This window comes from Hyalella azteca, unplaced genomic scaffold (genome assembly GCF_000764305.2).
Source record: "Hyalella azteca isolate HAZT.00-mixed unplaced genomic scaffold, Hazt_2.0.2 contig1648, whole genome shotgun sequence".
NCBI lineage: Eukaryota > Metazoa > Arthropoda > Malacostraca > Amphipoda > Hyalellidae > Hyalella > Hyalella azteca.
The window spans coordinates 1-22075 of record NW_025931952.1 but is presented as its reverse complement, the minus strand read 5'-3'; the positions used below and the strand labels follow the sequence as shown (position 1 = coordinate 22075).

Sequence of the window (22075 nt, the reverse complement as noted above, 5' to 3'; positions counted from 1 at the left end):
GGACGAATTACTTTATTTTACATTAGGGAACACCGACGGTTTACACAATTCCAAGGTCAGGTGACCACTGACCATTAATTAACAAGATTTCTCAGTCAGGCGAACACTGACGGCTGACGAAAATTATCCGCTTGGAAAATACTAACGGCCGACGACAATTTTCAGCCTGTGAAACACTGACGGCTGACGATAATCATCCGCTTAGGAAAACACAGACAGCTACATCCGAGATTTCACAAGGCGCATAACGGGTGGCCACTCCCGATGCTGGCAGCTAAAAGAATGAGAGAGAGTACAATCGGCACACTCCCGTAGTAAACAGCGGAACCCAGCGACAAGAGACTGTTGAGCTGCGCAGCTACAGTGTGATGTTGATAAGTACTAGTGAATCACAGGGAAAATTAAGTTTGTGATGTACTCAGCTTATTTGTTACAGGCATTTATTCTTCTCTACCAGAGTTTTGTGCCTTTGAACGTCAGAAGTCGCAGCCTTATTCCTGCGCGTCTCTCTATAGAGCTCGCTAAACCTCACTGCGGCTCACACAAGCTATGTTAGTTTTTTTTAGAAGCGGAGCTCCTTGTGCATTTCTTAGTCCCTGACGTAAACGATATGTTATCGAAAATATTATGACTTTAAGGTAGTATTTGCCGATTAATATCAAGAGTCCATAATTTTACCGCAGTAATATCCTGAGCTAAACTATTATATAGCATTTAAAAATACAATTTTAGATTTTAAATGTTATGCTATATCCGTTCATAGAAATTCTTAAAAATTGTCAAACATCATTCATATCTTCTTTGAAATACTGCAGGTTTGCGTTGGCTCGATTTCCTCTGAACTCTGAAGAATGTTGAGGTACATTAAAATTGAGGTACTTAACAGCAAATCATTCAATTGAAGATACACTATATTATCCGCAGCTCGAACAGAAAGCTGACGTACTGATACGCCCCCTTCTCTTTTGACACAGGCAATGGCAAAAGTACATCGCTATTTGAACAAGTTTTAGGCCCCTTTCACAAAAGGCGGGAAATCCCGCCGGCGTGAAAAAAACCGCCGCGGGATTTCCCGCGCTATCATTCACACGAGGCGGTTTTTCACGCTGGAATCTATCAGTTTTGCAGCGCTGTTCTCCGCATCATCTGTCCATGTTTATGTTTCTGTAGCTATGTTTATGTAACAGTATATCTCTTTGGAAATATATCTTTATATATTTGCTGCATAAAACACAGCAAAAAAAGAAAAGGAGGTGCTGGGTTCACAATATAGTAAAATTAAGCCCACAAGAAGGTGAATTTGCCACGCTCACAACAGCATGCAGAAGAAAGGGGCCTTATTAGGCCCCTTTCACACAGGGCGGGAAATCCCGCCGGCGTGAAAAAAACCACCGCGGGATTTCCCGCCGAACCTCAGCGGACATACAAAATGCGCACTGCTATTCACACACGACGGATTTTAATGCATCGTGAAATTTCTCGCCTGACGACCGCGTGTGTAAAGCTAAAACTGCGGCGGGATTTCCCGCAACCGTTTAGCTTGCAATGGTATTCAATGTAATCTTTCACACTGGGTGGTTTTTCACGCCGCTACCTAGTGTGGTACAGACAGTGGGTCGGCGAGGGTGTGAGTGAGAGTTAAAGCCAGTTTTTCAATAGCAGGAACGGCGTCTCTCATCCTGGCATACAAGACAATAATTCATCAAAACTTTCGGCAGAGATTCGGAAATAATTGAATTTTACTTCATTTTTTCTTAATTTTCAGAACAGCGTGGCAAATTCACCTTCTTGTGGGCTTAATTTTACTATATTGTTAACCCAGAACCTCCTTCTCTTTTTTTGCTGTCTTTTATGCAGCAAATATAAAAGGAGAGCCTTCTTTTCTTTGCTATGAGCAGCCTAAAACTGAGGACCACTTACGGAGAACAGCGCTGCAAGACTGATAGATTCCAGCGTGAAAAACCGCCTCGTGTGAATGATAGCGCGGTAAATCCCGCGGCGGGATTTCCCGCCCTGTGTGAAAGCGGCCTTTTAGGCCCCATTCACACTGGGCGGGAAACCCCGCCGGCGTGAAAAAAACCGCCGCGGGATTTCCCGCGCTACTATTCACACGAGGCGGTTTTTCACGCTGGAATTTATCATACTTGCAGCTCTGTTCTCCGTAATATGTGGTCCTCAATTTTGTGAACTATATCTATAAATGGCTGCTCATAGCAAAGAAAATAAGGCTCTCCTTATATATTTGCTGTATAAAAGACAGCAAAGAAAAGGAGGTGCTATGTTAACAATATAGTAAAATTAAGGCCACACGAAGGTGAATTTGCCACACTATTTGGAAAATTGAAGTAAAATTCTTCAATTATTGTCGAATGTCTGCCGAAAGTTTTGGTGAATTATTGTCTTGAGTGTAGGTCAAATTAACCCACAACAGCACGATGATGAGAGACGCTGTGCCTGCTATTGAAAAACTTTAACTCTCACACTCTCGCTGACCCAATGTCTGTACCACACTAGGTAGCGGCGTGAAAAACCGCCCCGTGTGAAAGATTACATTGAATACCATTGCAAGCTAAACTGTCGCGGGAAATCCCGCCGCAGTTTTAGCTTGACACACGCGGTCGTCAGGCGTGAAATTTCACGCCGCGTGAATACCCGTCGTGTGTGAATAGCAGTGCACATTTCGTATGTCCGCTGAGGTTCGGCGGGAAATCTCGCGGCGGTTTTTTTCACGCCAGCGGGATTTCCCGCCCTGTGTGAAAGGGTCCGCGGTGCCACGGAGCCGTGCGAGTGTGTGCCACACTGTTTCTAAGGCTGACTTAGCTATATGTGATGTTCTCCTTAATCCTAAACTGAAATAAAGATGTTGCTCTACGTTATATATTTATTAGAAATTAAATGGATATCTAATCTTAAGATAAGAGATAACTATCTTGGTCTCCTCTGATGTTTTGTTTCATTGTGCTTCACACTTGCTCTGAATTATGTCTCTTCTGTTGTTTTTTTAGATCTACATATTTAGTTCATTTGTTAAGGAGTTCACTTTTATGTGCGTCTTACTTGCGTTGACTGAGTTCTATTCATTTTCTATTCTATTCAATTTCTATGTTCTATTCAATGAGAAGAAAATTTCATTTTGGAATTCATATATAGGCCATTTTATTTCCGAAATTGTTTTCGGAATTTAATACAATTAACTTCTTTTAATATTCACAATGACATTTATTCATTAGAATTGTAACATAATTTTCTATCTCTCATTTTTAAGTAATAAAAGTACTATTCTACTTGATGAAAGCTTCATAATACGCTTAAATTGAAAGCGTTTTTAAGCATTGCATGGTGTCTCAATGATTTAGATTTATTTACCCGCCATTTACATTGTCTTCGGTAGAGGCTGTAAAATTGAGCTCATTATTATGTTATTAAGAACACTTTCGTTGCTGTAAATTGTGAAACAAAATTTGACCAAATTTTCATCATGTTTTTCATCATGCCTCCTAACGTCATACTTTATAATTTATCTAGTATGAATAATCCGTTTAAATACAAACCGATTCCCTCATTAAAAAATCAAACGTCTTAATTTGACGGTAAGCACCCGACCCCTGCAATGCCGGTTTTTACGATCATTATTATATGTTATATTATAAAGATGTCAAACATTTGCACCTCATGAGTAACCCCGTTGCAAAATAACACTATAAGTTCAAATTAAATTAATTACACGTCTCCTATGCGCGGAAAGTAATCGGAGCAAGTTGAATAGATCGTTACCATGTAGACGCTTCGAATCACCGACATGTGGAAGTTGGGCAGTGGAACAGCCTCCCCGATTACATCGTTGACACTCCGAGTATAAACTCGTTCAAGAACAGACTAGATCAGTGGTTCCCAAACTTTTTCAGGCTGGCGCCCCCTTTGGCTCCCTAGTGAACTTCTAGCGCCCCCCACAGACACATGTATACGCCTCTTTCTTGAAATTTAGTACGCTGCAATTTTAATAGATAAATGTTAAACACAAATGTGTATTTCACAAATAGAATCCATTTAGTGAACCAATATGTTTTTAAGCTGTTTTAACTGTTTCAGCACTAGAAACCTAGGACGCCTCGGGCAAATTCACGGCCGAACTCGTGGCCAGTCGCACGACCAATCTCCAAATTCAATTATCAAGTAATATCTCCCAAACTAATGAACGCAGCTCAAAGAAACTTTGAAAATATTATCATCATAACCTCACGTTAATTTTTAGCTTGTAAAAAATTTCAAATTTTACCTTTATTTGTGAGTTATATTGCGATAAAGGCCGAAATTCGCAGTGATCAAAGAATTTCTTCCAAACTACTGAACAGATTTGAACGAAATTTTGAATATACATTACGAACTACCAAGCGTTGATTTTTTTGGCTTATAAAAATTTCCGATTTTACCTTCGTTTGCGAGTTTTTTTTTTCATTTCACAGTCATTCTTGATTTCACACTCCTTTATATTCGGCCCGCATCTCCGGAATTTGTCGCTTAAATTCACGGCGATCAAGAAATTTCTTCTAAACTACTGAACAGATTTCAACGAAACTTTGTATATAAATACCTAACCTCTCAACAGTGATGTTTTGCTTGCGACAATTTTTCTATTTTGCTTTTGTTCGCGAGTTATACAGATACAGGAGGAACGACCGGCTTTTCTACCGGCCAGTTTAACCAAGAGCCGTTTACGTATATCCGTATACGTATAGCTATTCCTTGATCATAGAATTTGGAAATTGGCCGTGAGACCGGCCGCGAGTCCGGCCGTTAATTTGTCCGAGACGTAAACCCAGGAGAGGTTAAAAAAACAGATCTGGGGGAAAAAACCATCGCTGGGAGTCATGATGTGCTGCACGTGTTGTGTAGAAATCGTCAAACAAACGTTCGAACTTCTAACTTCGGACTACCGCCCCCTATCGCCCCCCAAACGCCTCTTTCTTCCTTACCGCCCCCCAAAATCTTTCCACCGCCCCTAGGGGGGCGATATCGCCCACTTTGGGAACCACTGGACTAGATAAAGCTATGGAAAAACATATGTTCCTACTTGATATGCCTAGCACCATATCGAACCCGGTGGAAGTTTGGTAGCTATTTCAAACTATAGTCAGTATTGGAAAAGATCCGGTTGAAGGACCTGTTTTTCGATCTCCTGTGGACAAGTCGCGAAAAGTACAAGAATCGGCGACAGGCTACATCAGGCCTACTCTTCAGCTATGTTATGTTATATTATGTTATTACGACAACCGGCCGTTCGAGCGACATGAGGCTGCTACTCTCGCCAAGGAATGATTACCCGTTATCGTGGGAAATCGAACGCATGTCAGCCACTGTTGTCAATGCCAAACTTATGGTTCAAGGCCATCGTATACGTTTAGAAAAATGCAGTTGTCATTAGCAGGTGTCATCTGCAGATATTATTAACATATCACGCACGCATTTTGAGACTGCCTGTTATACATCAACTCATCAAACGGCATTATTCGCTGCCGTTAGGTCAGTTACAGAAGGGTTTTGAGGGTTTTCAGCATCAGCTGACGGAGGTGCATGTGCAATAAAACACTACAGACAACTGTGATATTTTCTCCATTTATGAAAAGCTCGTATCGTGTAATGACGCATTGTAGGCTCGTAAGCGAGTTGTCATTAAATATCAGAGAAACAAATATTTATGTATCGGATACTTTCGGACAGCTCACAAGCCATCTTTATTGAGTACGGTACGGAAAGTGCTACTTATAGGCCAATCTCTATCAACCCTGTCACCTAACTTCCATCTGTGTTGCTGAACCTAGACAGCACCCGAAGGGACTCTCACTGCCCACAACTTTTAACGTTTGTTTCCACGCTTTAAAAAGAAAAAAAAAATCGGAAACATGATGTGAAAATAAATTAGGACATGAAATATTGATCAAATAGGCAAGACCTACGGCAATCATTTTTTTTAAATAAGATTGCCGTTGTCGGTTTAGCATTTCAATTTTAGTCATTGTCGTATATAGTTGTTAATTCAATACGTCATTGCGGTTTGTTGAAAAGAAGTTAGGAATGAGAAAAAAAATTCACCTATTAGAACCATTACCCGTATATGCCTCCTAATCATCAATTGGTACAAGAATTAATAAATTTAGGATTGGTTATTATTGATAAGACACTATGAGCAAAGCGCTTTAATATTCACACCCCACTAAAAGCGTCCTTCTTATATCAATCAGTTAAAAAACTTCACGTTTGTACAGTGAGTTTAGATGCCCTACAGAACGTTCATTGAGGGAGCTCACCTCACGAGAACTCACCTGTACGTCTATAGACTTCAAATAGCTTGAGTGCTGCTCGACAGACATTTTTTACAGTTAGTGCTTTTGTCATCACGACTGATAATTGTATTGTTCCCAATAACTGCATGGTTGCGTATAAATTTATTTCTTATTTGCGCATTGATTTTAAAATTGTATCGTTGCTGGGGATGAGATTCGTGATCGATCGTTATGCCATTTGAGGTTAATTATTAGGCGCCATTTGTCCGTTCTTGATTTGATTTATTCGAGATAATGCAAATTTTATAAAGTAGGATTTAAACTGGGATCATTCGGGCTCGGGCGCTTAGTCAGTTCCTTGATCATGAAATTGAACTTTTCCTCCGTATTGGCTGCCTTTGATGACTTAACAACGATCTCTTGAAAACCTGCAATCGTGGCACTTTATAGGTCATGATTACGGAGTGTAAAGTTAAAGTACACGATAAACGTTAAGAACTACGATTTTTCAACGTGTTTTAAAAATCCCTAAGCTATAGGTAGCCAACTACATTGCGATATCTTCTGCTACGCAATGAAATTTAACTCATGTCGATGTAACGAACTATGCTTCCATAAACCCTCTGAAGACTCAGTTCTGTTGCAGGTTTGACTAAAAAGTATTTGGGACAAATAAATGAGCCAGTATTCAGCATAACAGTGTGTCACCGAGTAAAATTTATGAACATGGGGACGATTGGAATAGTTTTCTTCATACTAGGTGAGTAAGCGGACTCTTTATACTCGGAGCGAACGAAATTTTTAATAATCTTTGTTCAAAATACCTAGCTTATATATAAAAATCAACGACGCTGGCAATTTGTATGACTTCGATATTCAATGAAATATATTTACGATGAATCCGGAATGTTTGTTTCTTTGTCTATTTTTGTTTCTAAAACGAACAGCAGATGTTTCCATGTTATGAATGTTCACTTCTTTGCGGTTCATTAATAGATTTACATGTTCGAAAGCCATGAGTGTTAAATGATCTCTCTCAGTTTTAAATAAGACATATTGTTTACCTATGAAATTTTTTTTATATGAGTTTAACTAGCACATAATAACTTTTACCCTCAGGTTTGCTGGACATGAGCTGGTGTCAGTCAGTGCAGCAGCCATGCGTCCCGCACATGCCTAACTACAACATCACTTCGTCGGAGGAGCTCTCGTTCACCTGCTTGTGTAACGCCACATACTGCGACACTTTCCCCACTCCAGTCGCTCCCGAGTACCCTTTGTTTCTCGACGTGACGTCGGACCGTCAACAACACAGATTTTTTCAAACTGTTGCAGAGTTTCAGGCTGCAGGATCCCCTGGTATATTATTATTTGTGTACAGCCGTTTAAGATGTCGTAAGGTTTAATCTGTTTGAGTAAATGTGTTACAATACAAGTAGAAAGCTGGTTTTTAACGATTCTATGAAATGTAGATTATTATTGTAAATTTTGATGGGATTTGCCATAGCAATGACAGTTACACTATATTTTGTCGCTTTAATTTTCGTTTCTTAAGAGACTACATTAACGATAGAAACGATTTAGCATTCTGTTCACATTCGTCCAATTTAAAAAAAATTATTCAATTTCTGACGAGCTCCAGAAAATGTGCCTGACAACCGAAAAAAAAGGTCATATTTAAAGACCATAAAGGCCAAAATCGTCATATTCGTCATAAAATCGTTTTTTTTTAGCATAAAGGTCATAATCGTCATATTCTAGCGGGTAAAATATATGATGCCTGTCAACCAGAATGAAAAATATGGTTACATCGTCTTATCTTGGCGGGCAGATGACAGCGATGACGCTTGGTTTGATCTGACCGACATCGAAGCTCAGGCGATCCTGGGCTTCGGCGGGGCAGTGACAGACTCCGCGGCGTTCAATGTCTTGTCGCTGAGACCAGCTACGCAAGACCAACTCCTAAGGTGAAGATGTATTTTGGATCGAATTTCCAGATCCATAGGTTAATCGAAATGAAATAATTTCCAAAATATATATTTCGCTTATGATTTTTCATTTAATTCTAAAATGTTTAGATTGTAATGTAAACTAGTAGCTTTTAAAATACGAGAAGACTATACTTGTATCGAACTTTTAACGATTTTTCCTGCTAAATTGTTGTTGTTGTTGCGGTGGCACTAGGAAAGAGTGGAAGAGAACAAGAGGTGGCGCAGAGTGGCCAGAAAGAGAAAATATAAATGAAAAAGACAGTAGGAAATGAAAAAGGCGCATTGCGCATGATTGAGTAGGTTGTGGGTGATTGGGGTTTGTTTGGGGTTAGGGAGAGGGTGGGAACTCATCAGGACTATGGATGGTGTAAGCGTGCGGGTGATGAGAAGGTGGTGGTTCTTAACATCATTTTAACTTTTGGCACTGTTAAACAAAAATAAAAATGATGCGTGCTCTTACTATTTACATGCATTTTCGCTTTTTTAGTTTATTTAAAGGTGATATGGTTACGATGAAGGTGATAATGCTGGTGCTGATAATGAGGGTGGTGAGTCGCTCGAGAATCAGAGGGTAAATTTTGTCTTTGGGATTCAGTAGTTCTTCGGTTTCGTCTCTACTGCGTGTCACTCTCAGTGAGTTGCGTTAATCCGTCAGCGTGATAGTGTATTGGATGATGTGGGTTGATATGAGACTAGCCACACCCAGACGTGATGGAAACATCTGCCGTCCGGATGTAGCATGGTCCGCTGTGTAGTAATTTGTACAGGGGTGAAGGTGGGGTACCTAGTGCGTTTAATTTGGAGCTTTCGGATAACCGGTGCTGCCTTGCTATGACTTTTTTTGGGGGTGTGTGTTTTTTTTGAAGCTGTGGTCTTATTTTTTTTGGTTGTGGCCCGTTTTTTGGTTGTTTGTTGTGAATGACTGTGTTCATTGTAAGAATGTCGCATTGCTCGTGTAGTGTTTGGGAGGATGTGATGCCTGACCAGTGTGTGTTTTTGCTTTATCGGAGGGCTTTGTTGTGTACAATCTGCAGTTAGGATAGGGTCGAATTTGATTGAGTGTGTAACGTTATCGGGGGGTAAATGACGGATGATCTGACAAAGGAGATGTATATGATGCGTTTTATGTTGGGTGGGAGGTGGTAAAATCTATGTATATTGTGTTGATTGATGAGTTCCATTACTTTTCTTTTCGCTACCTGGGAGCTGAAGCTGTGTGTAGTGAAGCGTAAACCTAAAACTTTTCCTTTGCTTGTGTATGGATAGTGGGTCTTTGAAGTTGTCGGAAGTGTTCTACTTAATGATGGGGATGATTTTAAATCTATTTGTGTTTTTTTCCTAATGAGCCATTTATTTTCGAAGGTGTTGAACTGTTGTATGAAGTGTTGTGTTCGTATTGTTGCGTGATTGATGGGTAATATTCTGTGGTTATTTGTTTTATGTCATCTGCAAAAGCTATGTAGTCTGTGTTGGGTAGTGGTTGTGGGAGGTCGTGGGTGTAGAAGCTGTATAGTGTGGGGGAGAGACAAGCCCATCGGGGGACACCTGTGTGGATATATAGTGCTGAGACCTATGTGAAAACCTATTCTTATAAATGCTGTTCTGTCTGTAAGGTAGTCTGAGAATGTTTTGGTGAAAGTGGATGATCTTGTATAGGAGTCCGGTGTGCCATACCTTATCAGAGGCTTTGGTCACATCGCGGAGCACAATGTCAGTGTTGTGTCTTTGTGCTAAGTGTGTGACTAGTGTTTCGTGGAATGTGGCTAGTGCTGTGTGTGTCCCTCTATGTATCTTAAAACCGTGTTGTCTTGTGTTATGTATGTTGTTAATGGAATGGTGTTCGTATAGGCATAATAGTTGAGAATTTTGTCTCAGAGCTTCCCGTGGAAGTCTAGTAGTGAGATGGGTCCGTAATTTTGGACTTTGTGTTGTGATGTGTTGGGTTTGAGGAGGAAGATCATGATTGCGTATTTCAGTGGATCCGAGAAATAACCGCCGGAAATGACATGATTTAATATGTACAGTAGATAGTGGATCACCTTTTTGAGTAGGTATTTGAGTTGGAGGATTTTGATGCTTGTGGGACCAGATACGTGTTTTAGTGTACATTGTAATTCTCTTATGGTGATAGGTGGGAAGTCTGCGGGTGGAGTCGGGAGAGGTCGCCATGATTATATGGTTGAATTAGGTTTATGTTGTTGCTGACATGGCCTTGTATGGTGTGGACCTGTTCTATGTCAAAGTCTTCATTGTCTGTGTCATCCTAAGTGAACATTCTTTGCCAGTGTTTGCGAGAAGATGGGCACTTTTTGTTCGGGTGTGCAATGTTGTATGTTGTGTTTGAGGTATGGGACAGCTTGTTAAGTGTTCGTGCTATCATGCGTTTTAATGATGACCAGATTTCCTGGGGTCTGTTTGAGTTTCTTATGTGCTAATGTGGTGTTTGGAGGTGTCTGTATGCTGTGTGTAGTCGTTGACTCAGGGTGAAAAGTTGTCTGTTGAGCGCTAGCTATGGACCGTGGGTGTAAATACATTGCCTAAATTCGTTTTCCAGGCCTAAAAATTACTGGAATTTCATTTCAGATTATGGAAAATACTGGAATTTGCAGTATTTTCTGTGCTGCGTGTGTTAACCCTAATCGCCACGGGTTGTCGTGTAACGCTACAACCTCGGGTGCAAATGATATCTGCCCTTAATTGTTAAGTATTTTTTAGGTGTCTTCTATTTTACATACGCTAAGATTATTTTACCATGCATTAATACAGATTGTTTCCTATCAAATGCAGTCTTCAAACGCACAATTGTGAACTCGAATCCATTTCTGAAAATTATGAGAATGAAAGGACCGAATTTCTGGCCTCAAGCAGAGCCATCTCCGTGTACAACTCCGACCGCTCGAACTTGTGTCTATTTTACCCATGGGTAGGAGACTGTAAGTGTAAGTCATTCACGTGTGTTTGTGCCTGAGATATCGCTGGTGCATGTGCAGCTTCAGCACTGATGCACCTGCATCCTCATCGCTAGTTTCTATCAAAGTTTCTTTGTTCCTATAGTTTTTTCTATCTCATTGTCTGTAACTTTGTTGCCCGCCATGAAAGAACTGCATGAAATGAAACGCATTAGCGGAGCGGGAAGCTCGAGTACCTCCCTGAAGTTCCAGCTAAAATATTGATCCAAGAAGAGATATCAGTTGAAGAATATCTCGACAGACAAGGCTGTGAGATTCGTTGTTATTTTTTTACGGTGATTATTAGAAACTAAGGGCGTTTTCCCGCTAAACCTACGCGATTAGCGTTAAACTGTTTCTGCAGTCTCTTGTTTCCTGCGTTCTGATTGGTCTCCAATCACGTGATCGTCGGTCATGCTATTTGAGAATTCCATCTTAAGCGTGCAATTTCTATATCGCCATGCGTGGAAAGTGTAAATTTCATGACTTGTGGTTAAATATAGAAGCTTATCGTGACTGGCTTGCTCGCCATCCCAAGCATGAAGGTAAGCAATATGTACATTGTGCTCGAAACTCGAAAGACTTCGATGTGTCAAATATGGGGAAAGCAGCTTTGAAAAGCCATGCCAAAGGCAGCAAACACACCAAGTTAGCAAAGCAACACAGTGAAGTGAAAAGCAAAGCGCAGTTACGCGTTTCCGATTTGTGGTCTGCTGACAGCAATGCAACTGCAGTTTCTTGCTCCAAAAGTGTATCAGGGAATAGTCCGTCGCAAAAGTCAGCACGCATCAGCACTGCAGTGCAACTTTAGAGATGAATCACAACATTGCAGTGAATTGAACGCACTGTTTCAAGCATTTTCAACTTCTGACCGACTGGACACTTTTTGGCATGCCATTCTGTCAAAGAGCACATACGAGAAGCTCTGGAATGTAGTGCAGATGCTCATGTCTTGTCTCATGCTCCTAGCCACGGTTGAAAGAGGGGTTTCGTTCAACAAGGAAATCATGACACACAACATGAAAGAACAAACGTTGGTTGCCGTGCGTGCTGTGGTTGATCATGTTGCACATGTTGGTGGCCTGGAAAAGATGACCATCACCAAGAAGATGCTGCTTGCAGCTGGTAGTGCCAAAACAGCCTACAATACTTACTTGGCAGAAGAGAAAGAGCAGAATGCGAAGGCCCCGAAAACCTAGAAGAGGAAGGCTCTGTTGGATGTGCTAGATGCATGAACTGAAGAAGAAGAAAAGGCGTACGGAGGAGGGCATCAAGGTGCTTGAGGAAGCAGCAGATGAATATGCCGAAGCAATGCAGAGAAAGGGGGATTTGAAAATCATCGCAAAGTTCAATGCCACGCGGCGACCTTTGAAAACAAACCAACAGGAGCTAGACACTCTTGAACTGAACATTAAAGAAAAAGTTGATGAAATAGCTGCCAGTTGAATGTTAGGGTAGTGGTGTTGAATCATGTTGTGAACTGCATTGACATTAGCATGTGCAATATTGTGTGCATTTGTTGTGATTTGACACTATTGAATTCATAATAATAAAAGTGTGGGCTTGATTTCCAGATTTGTGTCATTTTTGATCCTCTATGTGTGCCCGCTCTATGCATTTACACGTTTGACACGTTATCAACTTTAGGAGATGATAGAATATGCACGGTTAATCTTTCAGTCATGCTAAACCTGTCGTATACGAGTCCTGGAAAATTATACTGATGATCATGGAGAGTCCTGGAAAAGTCCTGGAATTTTTTTCTCAATATCGGTACGCACCCTGGAATAAGTAATGTTCCGTGGGTGGGTTTGATGTCGTGAATGATGCGGTGTGTTATGGTAGGGAATGAGATATCGGTGGCTTTCTGAATGTGTTTTGTCCAGATATCCAAGTATGTGTTTCTTTCTTCTAGCGCCCCAACTATTATGGGAATGTGGTCTGACTTAGTAATGGCGTTATGTTTTGAATGCTTTATTGTTGTGTTGGACTCGGTCAGGTGATCTTGTGCTGTTGTGGGCGAAGAGGGTTGAAAAGTAGCGGTCGATGTGGGTACATTTATTTACATTGGGATATTAGTGAATGTACTTGTCTTCCTATGTGGTTGGAGGAGCTGTTACCTAAAGTAGTGTGTCTTGCGTTTATGTCTGCGAAGAGATATATGGGATGGGGCCTATTCAAAAGTTTGTGGAGCTCAATGTAGTTGCTATTGTCTATACTGGGTGGCATGTGTGTGTAGGGTCAGGTTGTGTGGGTACTGTGTGTTGTAATAATGTTTGCTTATATTGTGTCCAGCTTGCTTTATGGGAAGATCTGCAAGGACGGATGGGTATTTGTATGGGATTTGCAGATATGATAGCTATTATGGGAATGTGGTCTGACTTGGTAATGGGTCCGGGCTGTAGGTGTTATGTTGTGAAATGCTTTATTGTTGTGTAGGACTCTGTCAGGTGATGTGCTGTTTTGGGCGATGAAGGCTGGAAAGTATAGGGACCGATGTGGGTACATTTGCGTCGGGATATTAGTGAGTATTATTGTCTTCCTATGTGGTTGGATGAGCTGTTTCCTAATGTAGTATGCCTTGCGTTTCTGTCTGCGATGAGATATATGGGATGGGACCTATTAAAAAGTGTGCCAAAAATGGAGAATTCCATTCCCTGGAGGAATGGATATGTGTGTATGGGGAAAGGGGAAGCGAAAACACAGGTATGTGATGGGGGTGCAGTCGTATGTACAACAATTAGAGTAGAAATAGAGGCAAAAAAGTAGAGTCATTATAGTTCCTATAGTGACATGTACTCATGGTGAAAAGGCTGCCAGAACCAAGTGGTCTCAAAAGAACACGTGAAGGGAGCACAGTCACAACCACCAATAATGACCAATTTTCTGCTACATAGATTATCATTTTTCGTTCCATAATTAGATACGTTGAACACGCAAAAGATGACTCCATATAGTGACAATTGTATGCTTTTTCCTTTTATAAGGGCATACTATTCTTCCTCTGGATTGGAGTACAACCTGAATCGCATCAATATTGGCGGATGCGATTTCTCGAGTCGAGGATACACCTACGTGGACACGGAGGGGGATGTCGCGCTCGAAACCTTTGCCTTGCAGCCCGAAGACTTGGAGCAGAAGGTAGACAGACGTTTGATCTTAGTAAACTTGTTGACCTGGTAACGAGCTATTCTAAGGTTTGTTCCGATCTTGTGACTTTTTTATGGTGTTTATAAGCTGGTACAATTGCTCGCAAGGTTTGAATGAGTGTTCTAGAGCTTAAAAATTTCAAATACACATATAACCTTCTATTGATCATTTGCGTTAACTGGAGCTTGCTATATCTTGATATTTAACAATGCAAAAAGGTTTTCTGCCTCATTGATGTCGACAGCATTGCAAATTAATTGACTATTTTGGGTTTTGTTCAGAAACTTGGGACCAGTTAGAAAGACATTTTCTAATTCCTCATGCAACGTAAATGACAGGCATTAAAATTCTAAGCCTCCGTAGATCCCTGTCATCCACCGAATCAATGCCATGTCTGATGAAGAAGTCCTCACCTTTGCGGCCGCCTGGTCGGCTCCAGGATGGATGAAGACCAACGGCGACCTCGTCGGGTACGGTCAACTGCTGGAGACAATGTACCAACCTTGGGCTGAATATCATGTCAAGTGAGTCAGTCCGTTTCAGTTGTGTTGAAAAATCTGATGTTTGCTGCCATTCAATATTGAATAAAACTTGAGGTCACGTCGGATTTGAATTTTCAAATTGAAATGACGATTATGACTTAGAATAATAACATAAAACAAAATGTACATACCTCTTAAAATATGTATTAATAATATAAAATACGAAAATTTGGTCGCAGTCCTGGCTGTCAAATTACAATACTCAATCTTATTTTTTCATTAATTATTTTAAATAGATTTCTGGATGCTTACGCTGCGCAAAACGTCTCCATATGGGGAATTTCCACTCAAAATGAGCCAACTGACGGAAATATTCCTGGATTTTCTTTCAATTGTATGGGTTGGACGCCTGAAACTCAACGGAAATTCCTAGTAGAGAATTTCGGACCTGCATTGGAGCAGCATGGCTACGACAGTCTGAAAGTGATGGTGTTCGACGACCAGCGGCCGTATTTACCTGAATGGGTTTCTCACGTAAGTGTGCCTCAAAATTATACAGTTCGATAACACAATTGCCTCATTTCGTTGTACATAATATATCGCAAAGGTTTGGTGACACATTTGAACTCAAAATCCAATATCTGATGGCTATCTATAGGAAGGTTTGTCTGAATTTCTCCTTGTTAACGCATAGCTTCTAAAATTTAGCCCCTAGCGTGTCGAAATGACATGCTTATCCAAGGTAACAACAGGCGGGCATACCACATTCATTTGTGAGTCATTAACTTCAATGAAAAACGCGAAATGTATTTGAACTTAAAATATTTTGCTTAAAAACTTTCATTTTGGCTGCAGATTTTAGAAGACCCTGAAGCCTTTGCTTACGCTGATGGCATCGCCGTTCATTGGTACATCGATTACGTGTCAGATAACATTCTGAACCTCACCCACCATCTCTATCCGGACAAATTCATCCTAGCCACAGAAGCTTGCGAAGGTGCAAAAGCAGTACAAGATTGTTTCATACAAAACGAGGAAGTAGGCTGGTTTATTGTTTATTGCATCAGAACTTACACAAATTTTGAACAAACAAAATTTTTAATTCTAATGGTTGTCTATTAAAACGATTTGAAAACGATAGATTAATAAATTTATAATGAATAATTTATGTGTGAGATCTGTTTTCATAGCTAATTATTTCTTGCTGCAGGATCCAACCCTGGTCAAGAAGCAGTTATCCTTGGTTCGTGGCACCGATTGGAAACCTATGCTGCTGACATCATTGAGGTCTTGTACAATGAAGCTATCCCTGTTCCGATGATTAATTTTGGCCTAGTTTAACTGTTTATTACTTAAATTGGACGAGTCTTCAATGTACGAGTATGATGAAGTTTAAGATAATAAAGAGTTACTGGCTTTTAACATCATCAAGATTATACAGTTTCACAAGGGTTATGTGTCCACCTTGCTCAGCCATCTAGCTACCTCGCTGAATCGGTAGATGAATAATTTTACATATGCGTTCGAACGTTGCACATTCAATTCTAAGAGCACTCAACACTATAGTGCACGAAAGGACGGAATAACCTTTTAAGAAAATCACTGTAAAACATGATCAACATTTCGATGCTTTTTAGAGTTACTGATCTAAGTCCGTCTTCAAACACTAACAATCTATAAACTTGTTTTGAGTTAGTCTCTCTACACATGGTCACTATGTAGCCTGGACGATTTTTGAAAATAATTTTTTTTTTGTTGTAGGACTTGGAAAATTGGGTAATAGGATGGGTGGACTGGAACATCGCCCTCGACCTTGAAGGGGGACCAAACTGGAGTTACAACTTTGTGGATTCACCCATAATCGTCGATGCAGTGAGTGTAAATAATATAGGTTAAAAATAACTAAATTTGGGTGTTCATTGACTGCATCAGTCACAGAGTAAAAAATGTAAAAAGTAATTATTACACATTTGTACACGTATTTTTCCTGGTAGTTTTCTTTCCTTAAGTCGCAATTGTTACTTCTGCGCCTAACGTGAATAAAGTATCGAATTTGATACTTTATTCTCGTTTTTGAAAATTTTACAAAATTGCTTCACTTCATTTTATACTTACGAGTGTAGTTCATGCTGACTTCCCGTTCTCATTTGCAGGCAGCCGATGAGTTCTACAAGAACCCGATGTACTACGCGATGGGCCATTTCTCGAAGTTCATCCGTCGGGGAGCAGTGCATCTCCAGCTTAATTCTGTGCGGGACGGCGGCCTCCGGACCACAGCCTTCAGAAACCCTGACGGTTCCGTCGCCATCGTTATCCTTAATAGGTACAATCTAGTCGCCATTCTCCCTAATAGGATAAGCATGGATGATCTGGTTGAAAGCATGTCTCGATAGTCAAGCATGAACATAGAAAGGAGACTTAGTTAAGACAACTTGTCACATAGCTTAGTCTCATGTGTGGGTTGTGAGGCATAAATGGCACTAGGCACGGGAGCTTTCATATTAGTCAACTCTGTACCGCCGTATGTCACTCTCCAGGAACATCACTTCCAAATGAAATTATACGTAAACTATTAAGCGTAGCAACCTGAGGACGTTTGTACGCAATAGAGAACTTCAATTAAAGTTGTCGTGCATGGCGGCAACCATCAGTGCAAGTGTTTTCGCTTTTCGCGATCACTAGAACGGATCCTTTCTGGGAAGTAGGCTTGTGACAAAGTTGCTTCCGTTACTCATGTCAGGCGGTGGAGGGTTAAGGGGATATATGTATAAGAGATATAAGAAAATAATAAATATTTACCGTAAGTTCGCTGATTATTTTAGGAGATCAAAGTGTTCGATATGAAAGATGGCATTTGATCTGCTTCGAATTAATTTGACGTTTGCTTATATATTTTATGATATGAATTTTTCAGACAAGACGTTGCTGCAAACGTTACGATCACGGCAGAGCCTCGAGGAGCATTGCGGGTCACGGCTGGAGCAAAATCTTTGAAAACACTCCTCTTCAAATAAAACTTCAGTTGTGTGCTATGAGCAGTAAAATTTCTTAATTAAATTCAATAAAACACGTAAAATGCTTAATTTGATTTATTTCCTCCTATAGGCTGTTACGTATTTTGATTGTGCTCGCGACATAATGTTTTTTTATGTCAGAAATGGAATGAAAGTAATCGATGTAAGAGTATTACAATGTTGAATAAAACTCTGACCTGACTAACTTATTAGCAAATAGTAAGGTATTTCAATTCTTTCAAAAAAAAAAACGCTCTCAAAATTTGAAGTAAAACCTTGATCTTGAGACCATTTTACCGCTGCAGTAGCCATATTTCACTAGGATATATGAGTAAGAGAATAAATTCATAAACTTCAACTTAGAATCATATATATAGGGGCAGTAGGAGCCATCGAATAGATGAATAAACATAGTATGTCCCCAGCATAACGATTTAAAATCACCACAGTCCTCATTGTCACCAAATAAACTCGGATAACTCACAATTAGCCTCTTTAATGATTTCAAGGACTTATTTGCACAGAAATTAAGATATCACAGTAGAACCCTGCCTTTCGAACTTAATTCGGCGTGCAAGAACTCGGTTCGCACAGCGGGTCGTTCATCAAGCGAACATATTTTTCCCATGGCTGAAGCGGAGAGGCGGCTGAAGTGATTTTTTAATCTAATGACTAAAGCTAACACAACGAACTATGAATGAACTACGAACTAATCATAGTCACTCCCCCTAGTAAATAGAGGTTCGACTTTACTCTCTCTACCATTCGGTTTCGGCTTCTTGGACGGACTAGGCACTAGAACTGCGCCTATACGTCACTCGGTCGTTTCACAAGAAAAATATCTTAAAAATATCTTAATAATTTGTTTCAAACTCGTTCTTGTTGTCATGCCTTGTTCTCCCAAAACTTTTCGGTTACAGTCAATTGCATTCGATAAGAGAAAGATAAAAGTATTCAGTTCCTATTGATATTAACATTTCAGATTTGACGATTAGTTCAAGCTAAGCAACTTCAACAGAAGTTGCTTCTTGATTCTTAAGATTCAAGCAACGACAGAGTGCTGGTGAGGGTGTCGAAGTCGACAATGGAAGAAGAGTTAGGAGTTAATATCGACAATGAGTTGAAATTTTCTAAGCATATTGAAGGTCAAGTTAATAAAGCCAATAAACGACTTGGACTGATCAGACGCTCTTTCGAGTTCCTAGATGCAGAGGCGATGAAGCAGTTGTTTGTTGCTGTCGTGCGCACGAACCTAGAGTTTGGAATATTCGTGGGGTCACCCAAATTTGAAAAGGACAAAAATTTAATAGAGTGTTCGAAGACGCGCAACAAGGATAGTTCCGGGCTTGAAAGGCAAGTCCTATGAGGAAAGATTGAAGGTTATGAAGCTTCCAAGCCTCAGTTATCGACGTCTGCGTGGGGACCTCATTGAAGTATACAAGTATACTCATGGCTTATACAAGGTCCCAGAAGGATTACTAGAATTTGAAACAAGAACCAACACCAGGGGCCACGGCTATAAACTAAAAAAACTGCGTTGTAACACATCCATGTGACAACATTTCTTCTCGCTTCGAGTCACCAACATGTGGAACAGCCTCCCTGATAGCATCGTTGACGCTCCGAGTATAAACGCCTTCAAAACAAAAGATTAAAGACTATGAAGCTTCCAAGCCTCAGTTATCGACGTCTGCGTGGGGACCTCATTGAAGTATACAAGTATACTCATGGCTTATACAAGGTCCCAGAAGGATTACTAGAATTTGAAACAAGAACCAACACCAGGGGCCACGGCTATAAACTAAAAAAACAGCGTTGGAACACATCCATGCGACAACATTTCTTCTCGCTTCGAGTCACCGACATGTGGAACAGCCTCCCTGATAGCATCGTTGACGCTCCGAGTATGAGCATCTTCAAGAACAGACCAGACGAAGCTATGCAGGAGCATATGTTCAGTCTTAAAATGTCTAGCAATTTACGGACCAATCAGGCAATAAGTCCAGCAGCTATTTCAATCGATCGTCAGTTATGGAAAGATCGGGTTGCAAAGGCCGGATCCCTTGTGAATCAAGTCACGAAAAGTTCAAGAATCGGCAACAGGCTATGGGCCTATTTCTTCAATGCCGACAAGTCTATTCTATTTTATTCTAAGCAAACCATGCTATTATTGAATGAACTGACAGTCAACATTTTAATTATCGAGTCATAATTGAAAATAAAAAAGCACTTTAAATGAAAAGTTTTAAGTTGTAGTTTATACCTTACCGTTTTTCCTTCATCGAGTAGCAAAACTATTTTCATACAAGGATTAATAGGGTTTTTGTTACCATTGTTCTGCGGCCGGACTGGTATCACTTTTAGTGCCATAAGTTGTGTATTTCTCTTTGTAGGAGTTAACTCTTCCCTGTGAGCTTTCGTTGAAAGAGGCCACACTACCTGTGCTTTTTGTCTTTGGTGAAACGTGTTACAAAGTTCAAAGAATTTTTCTGCGACTGTACTCGGAACATTGTCAGAGATTTCACAAATTTGATTAGATTCATCGAAGAAAATCTATAGAATTGTAAAAGAAACATTGATATACGTTTACAGAACACTTGAGTATGTTCTGTAAATTTTGTTTGAAAAATTTGTGTGCATTTCTTTGAAAGGTTATTTATTACCTATGCTGATTCCATTTTTATCTCATGAGCGCAGTCACGCAAGCACAGCAGTGCATGCGTGTATAGTTCGCGTTCGAGCAGCAAGTAGTTAGAGAAGTGCCGTGCCTCATAGACGGACTAGCGACACTCATCGCATTGTACTTCACATTTATCTACATGCGAATATCCATCTTCATCTGATGTGGAATTTCTGCACATCTTGTCATTCCCTCTAAATTGCTCGGCTGCACGTCAGCTCTCCACTTCGTCAGCTGCACAGTATCGCGGCGAAAAGTTTTACCGGAATCCTATACATTTGAAATAATCATTCAGACTTGTATCACTGTGAAATTTCTATGCATTCCTTTATTGAGCTTCCAAGTAATAATGAATTGGCGTGATGTCAATTACAAATACTCTTTCAAGTGATGAATGAAATTGTGAAATTTTAAATCCTTTATATCAGACACTTGATCTGAGGATTTATTCGAGAATTAAAAAGTAATGAACTTGACGTTTGAATGGCAACAGACAAGTAAAGTGCAAAATTAACTAGTACTCGTTGCAATACATTCCGCGAATGATTTTTACCAATGCAAACTTTCACAAAACTTGATTTCCATCGAAATTAGTGCCTATTTTTTCTCTATATTGGCATAATTAAAAACATGCTACTGTAACAAATATTAACATCTACAATTCGGTTACAAAATATTGCAACCGAAGATGCATTCCCAAAGTTCAATAAAATAATTCTGTCAATGCCGAGGCATTGTAATAGCCACTTTGGCTGGGAATAAAAAAAGTTCAGCGTTTGTAGCTGATAGAATTTACTTAATTAAGCCGCGTGGACCTGCTCAGAAAGCAGGAAAACAAAATAAAAATACGAAAACAATAAACAGGTTCAATAAAAATTTTGACAAATGACTGATAACGAACGTAAAGCAAATTGAAACGCACATGAATATACTGAACAGTATAGGTACATGATTCATGGTGAAGAACTTAGCAACTGAAAGTAACTTACGTTCGTTTTCCAGGATGTTTAAACGAAACAAAAATCGTTTTTGTAGAGACTACAGACACTGATAGTTTTTCTGTCTAAGGCGGATGCAAGGTGAATGAATTCTAACAATACGATAAGCCTAGACGTCGTTAAATTGCCGAGTCAATGGTTCTCAGCACAAATTCCATTAATGGTAGTGGATTCTTCTTTAAAGCAGCGAATCGTCAGCAGCATCCCTACTATACGGGTATCCATTGTTGTTCAAACTGAAGATTGTATGGTATCCGTCGTTTTTAACGTTGAGGTACTGATCGGGATACCCGGCATTTCTCGATCAGCCTCCTGGCTGTAAATATTTGTTACAAAGGAAGAGTTAAAAACCAGCATCCTCACACGTGGAGGGAAAATCTCATTTACTAACAGTTCCGATGAAGACGTGGATGGAATGAGGAGAAAAAGACGTCATAAATTACTCAGCTGTCACCGCATCACGGTTCTTGCGGTCTGTGACGAGTGAAAAAAGCTGAACGAAAATAGAGTAAAAAGAGACAGTCGCCTGAA

General features: G+C 40.1%; 1 protein-coding gene across 2 annotated transcripts in view; it reads left to right on the top strand.

Moving 5' to 3' along the window:
* Positions 1 to 17889, top strand: part of LOC108671375 (lysosomal acid glucosylceramidase) — a 29354-nt gene extending 11465 nt beyond the window's left edge. Inside the window, exons 1-11 of one of the 2 annotated variants that reach the window (XM_018158916.2) lie at positions 6928 to 7041; positions 7401 to 7640; positions 8113 to 8248; positions 14208 to 14361; positions 14734 to 14894; positions 15149 to 15386; positions 15708 to 15849; positions 16063 to 16139; positions 16614 to 16724; positions 17006 to 17175; positions 17767 to 17889. In XM_018158916.2, the coding sequence (XP_018014405.1) occupies positions 7002 to 7041; positions 7401 to 7640; positions 8113 to 8248; positions 14208 to 14361; positions 14734 to 14894; positions 15149 to 15386; positions 15708 to 15849; positions 16063 to 16139; positions 16614 to 16724; positions 17006 to 17175; positions 17767 to 17866 (1569 nt within the window). In that variant the 5' untranslated portion in view covers positions 6928 to 7001 and the 3' untranslated portion in view covers positions 17867 to 17889. Of the gene's footprint in view, positions 1 to 6927; positions 7042 to 7400; positions 7641 to 8112; positions 8249 to 14207; positions 14362 to 14733; positions 14895 to 15148; positions 15387 to 15707; positions 15850 to 16062; positions 16140 to 16613; positions 16725 to 17005; positions 17176 to 17766 lie in introns of those variants that run through there. The other variant, XM_018158915.2, reaches the window with a different exon arrangement.
* The last annotated feature ends 4186 nt before the right edge of the window (positions 17890 to 22075 follow it).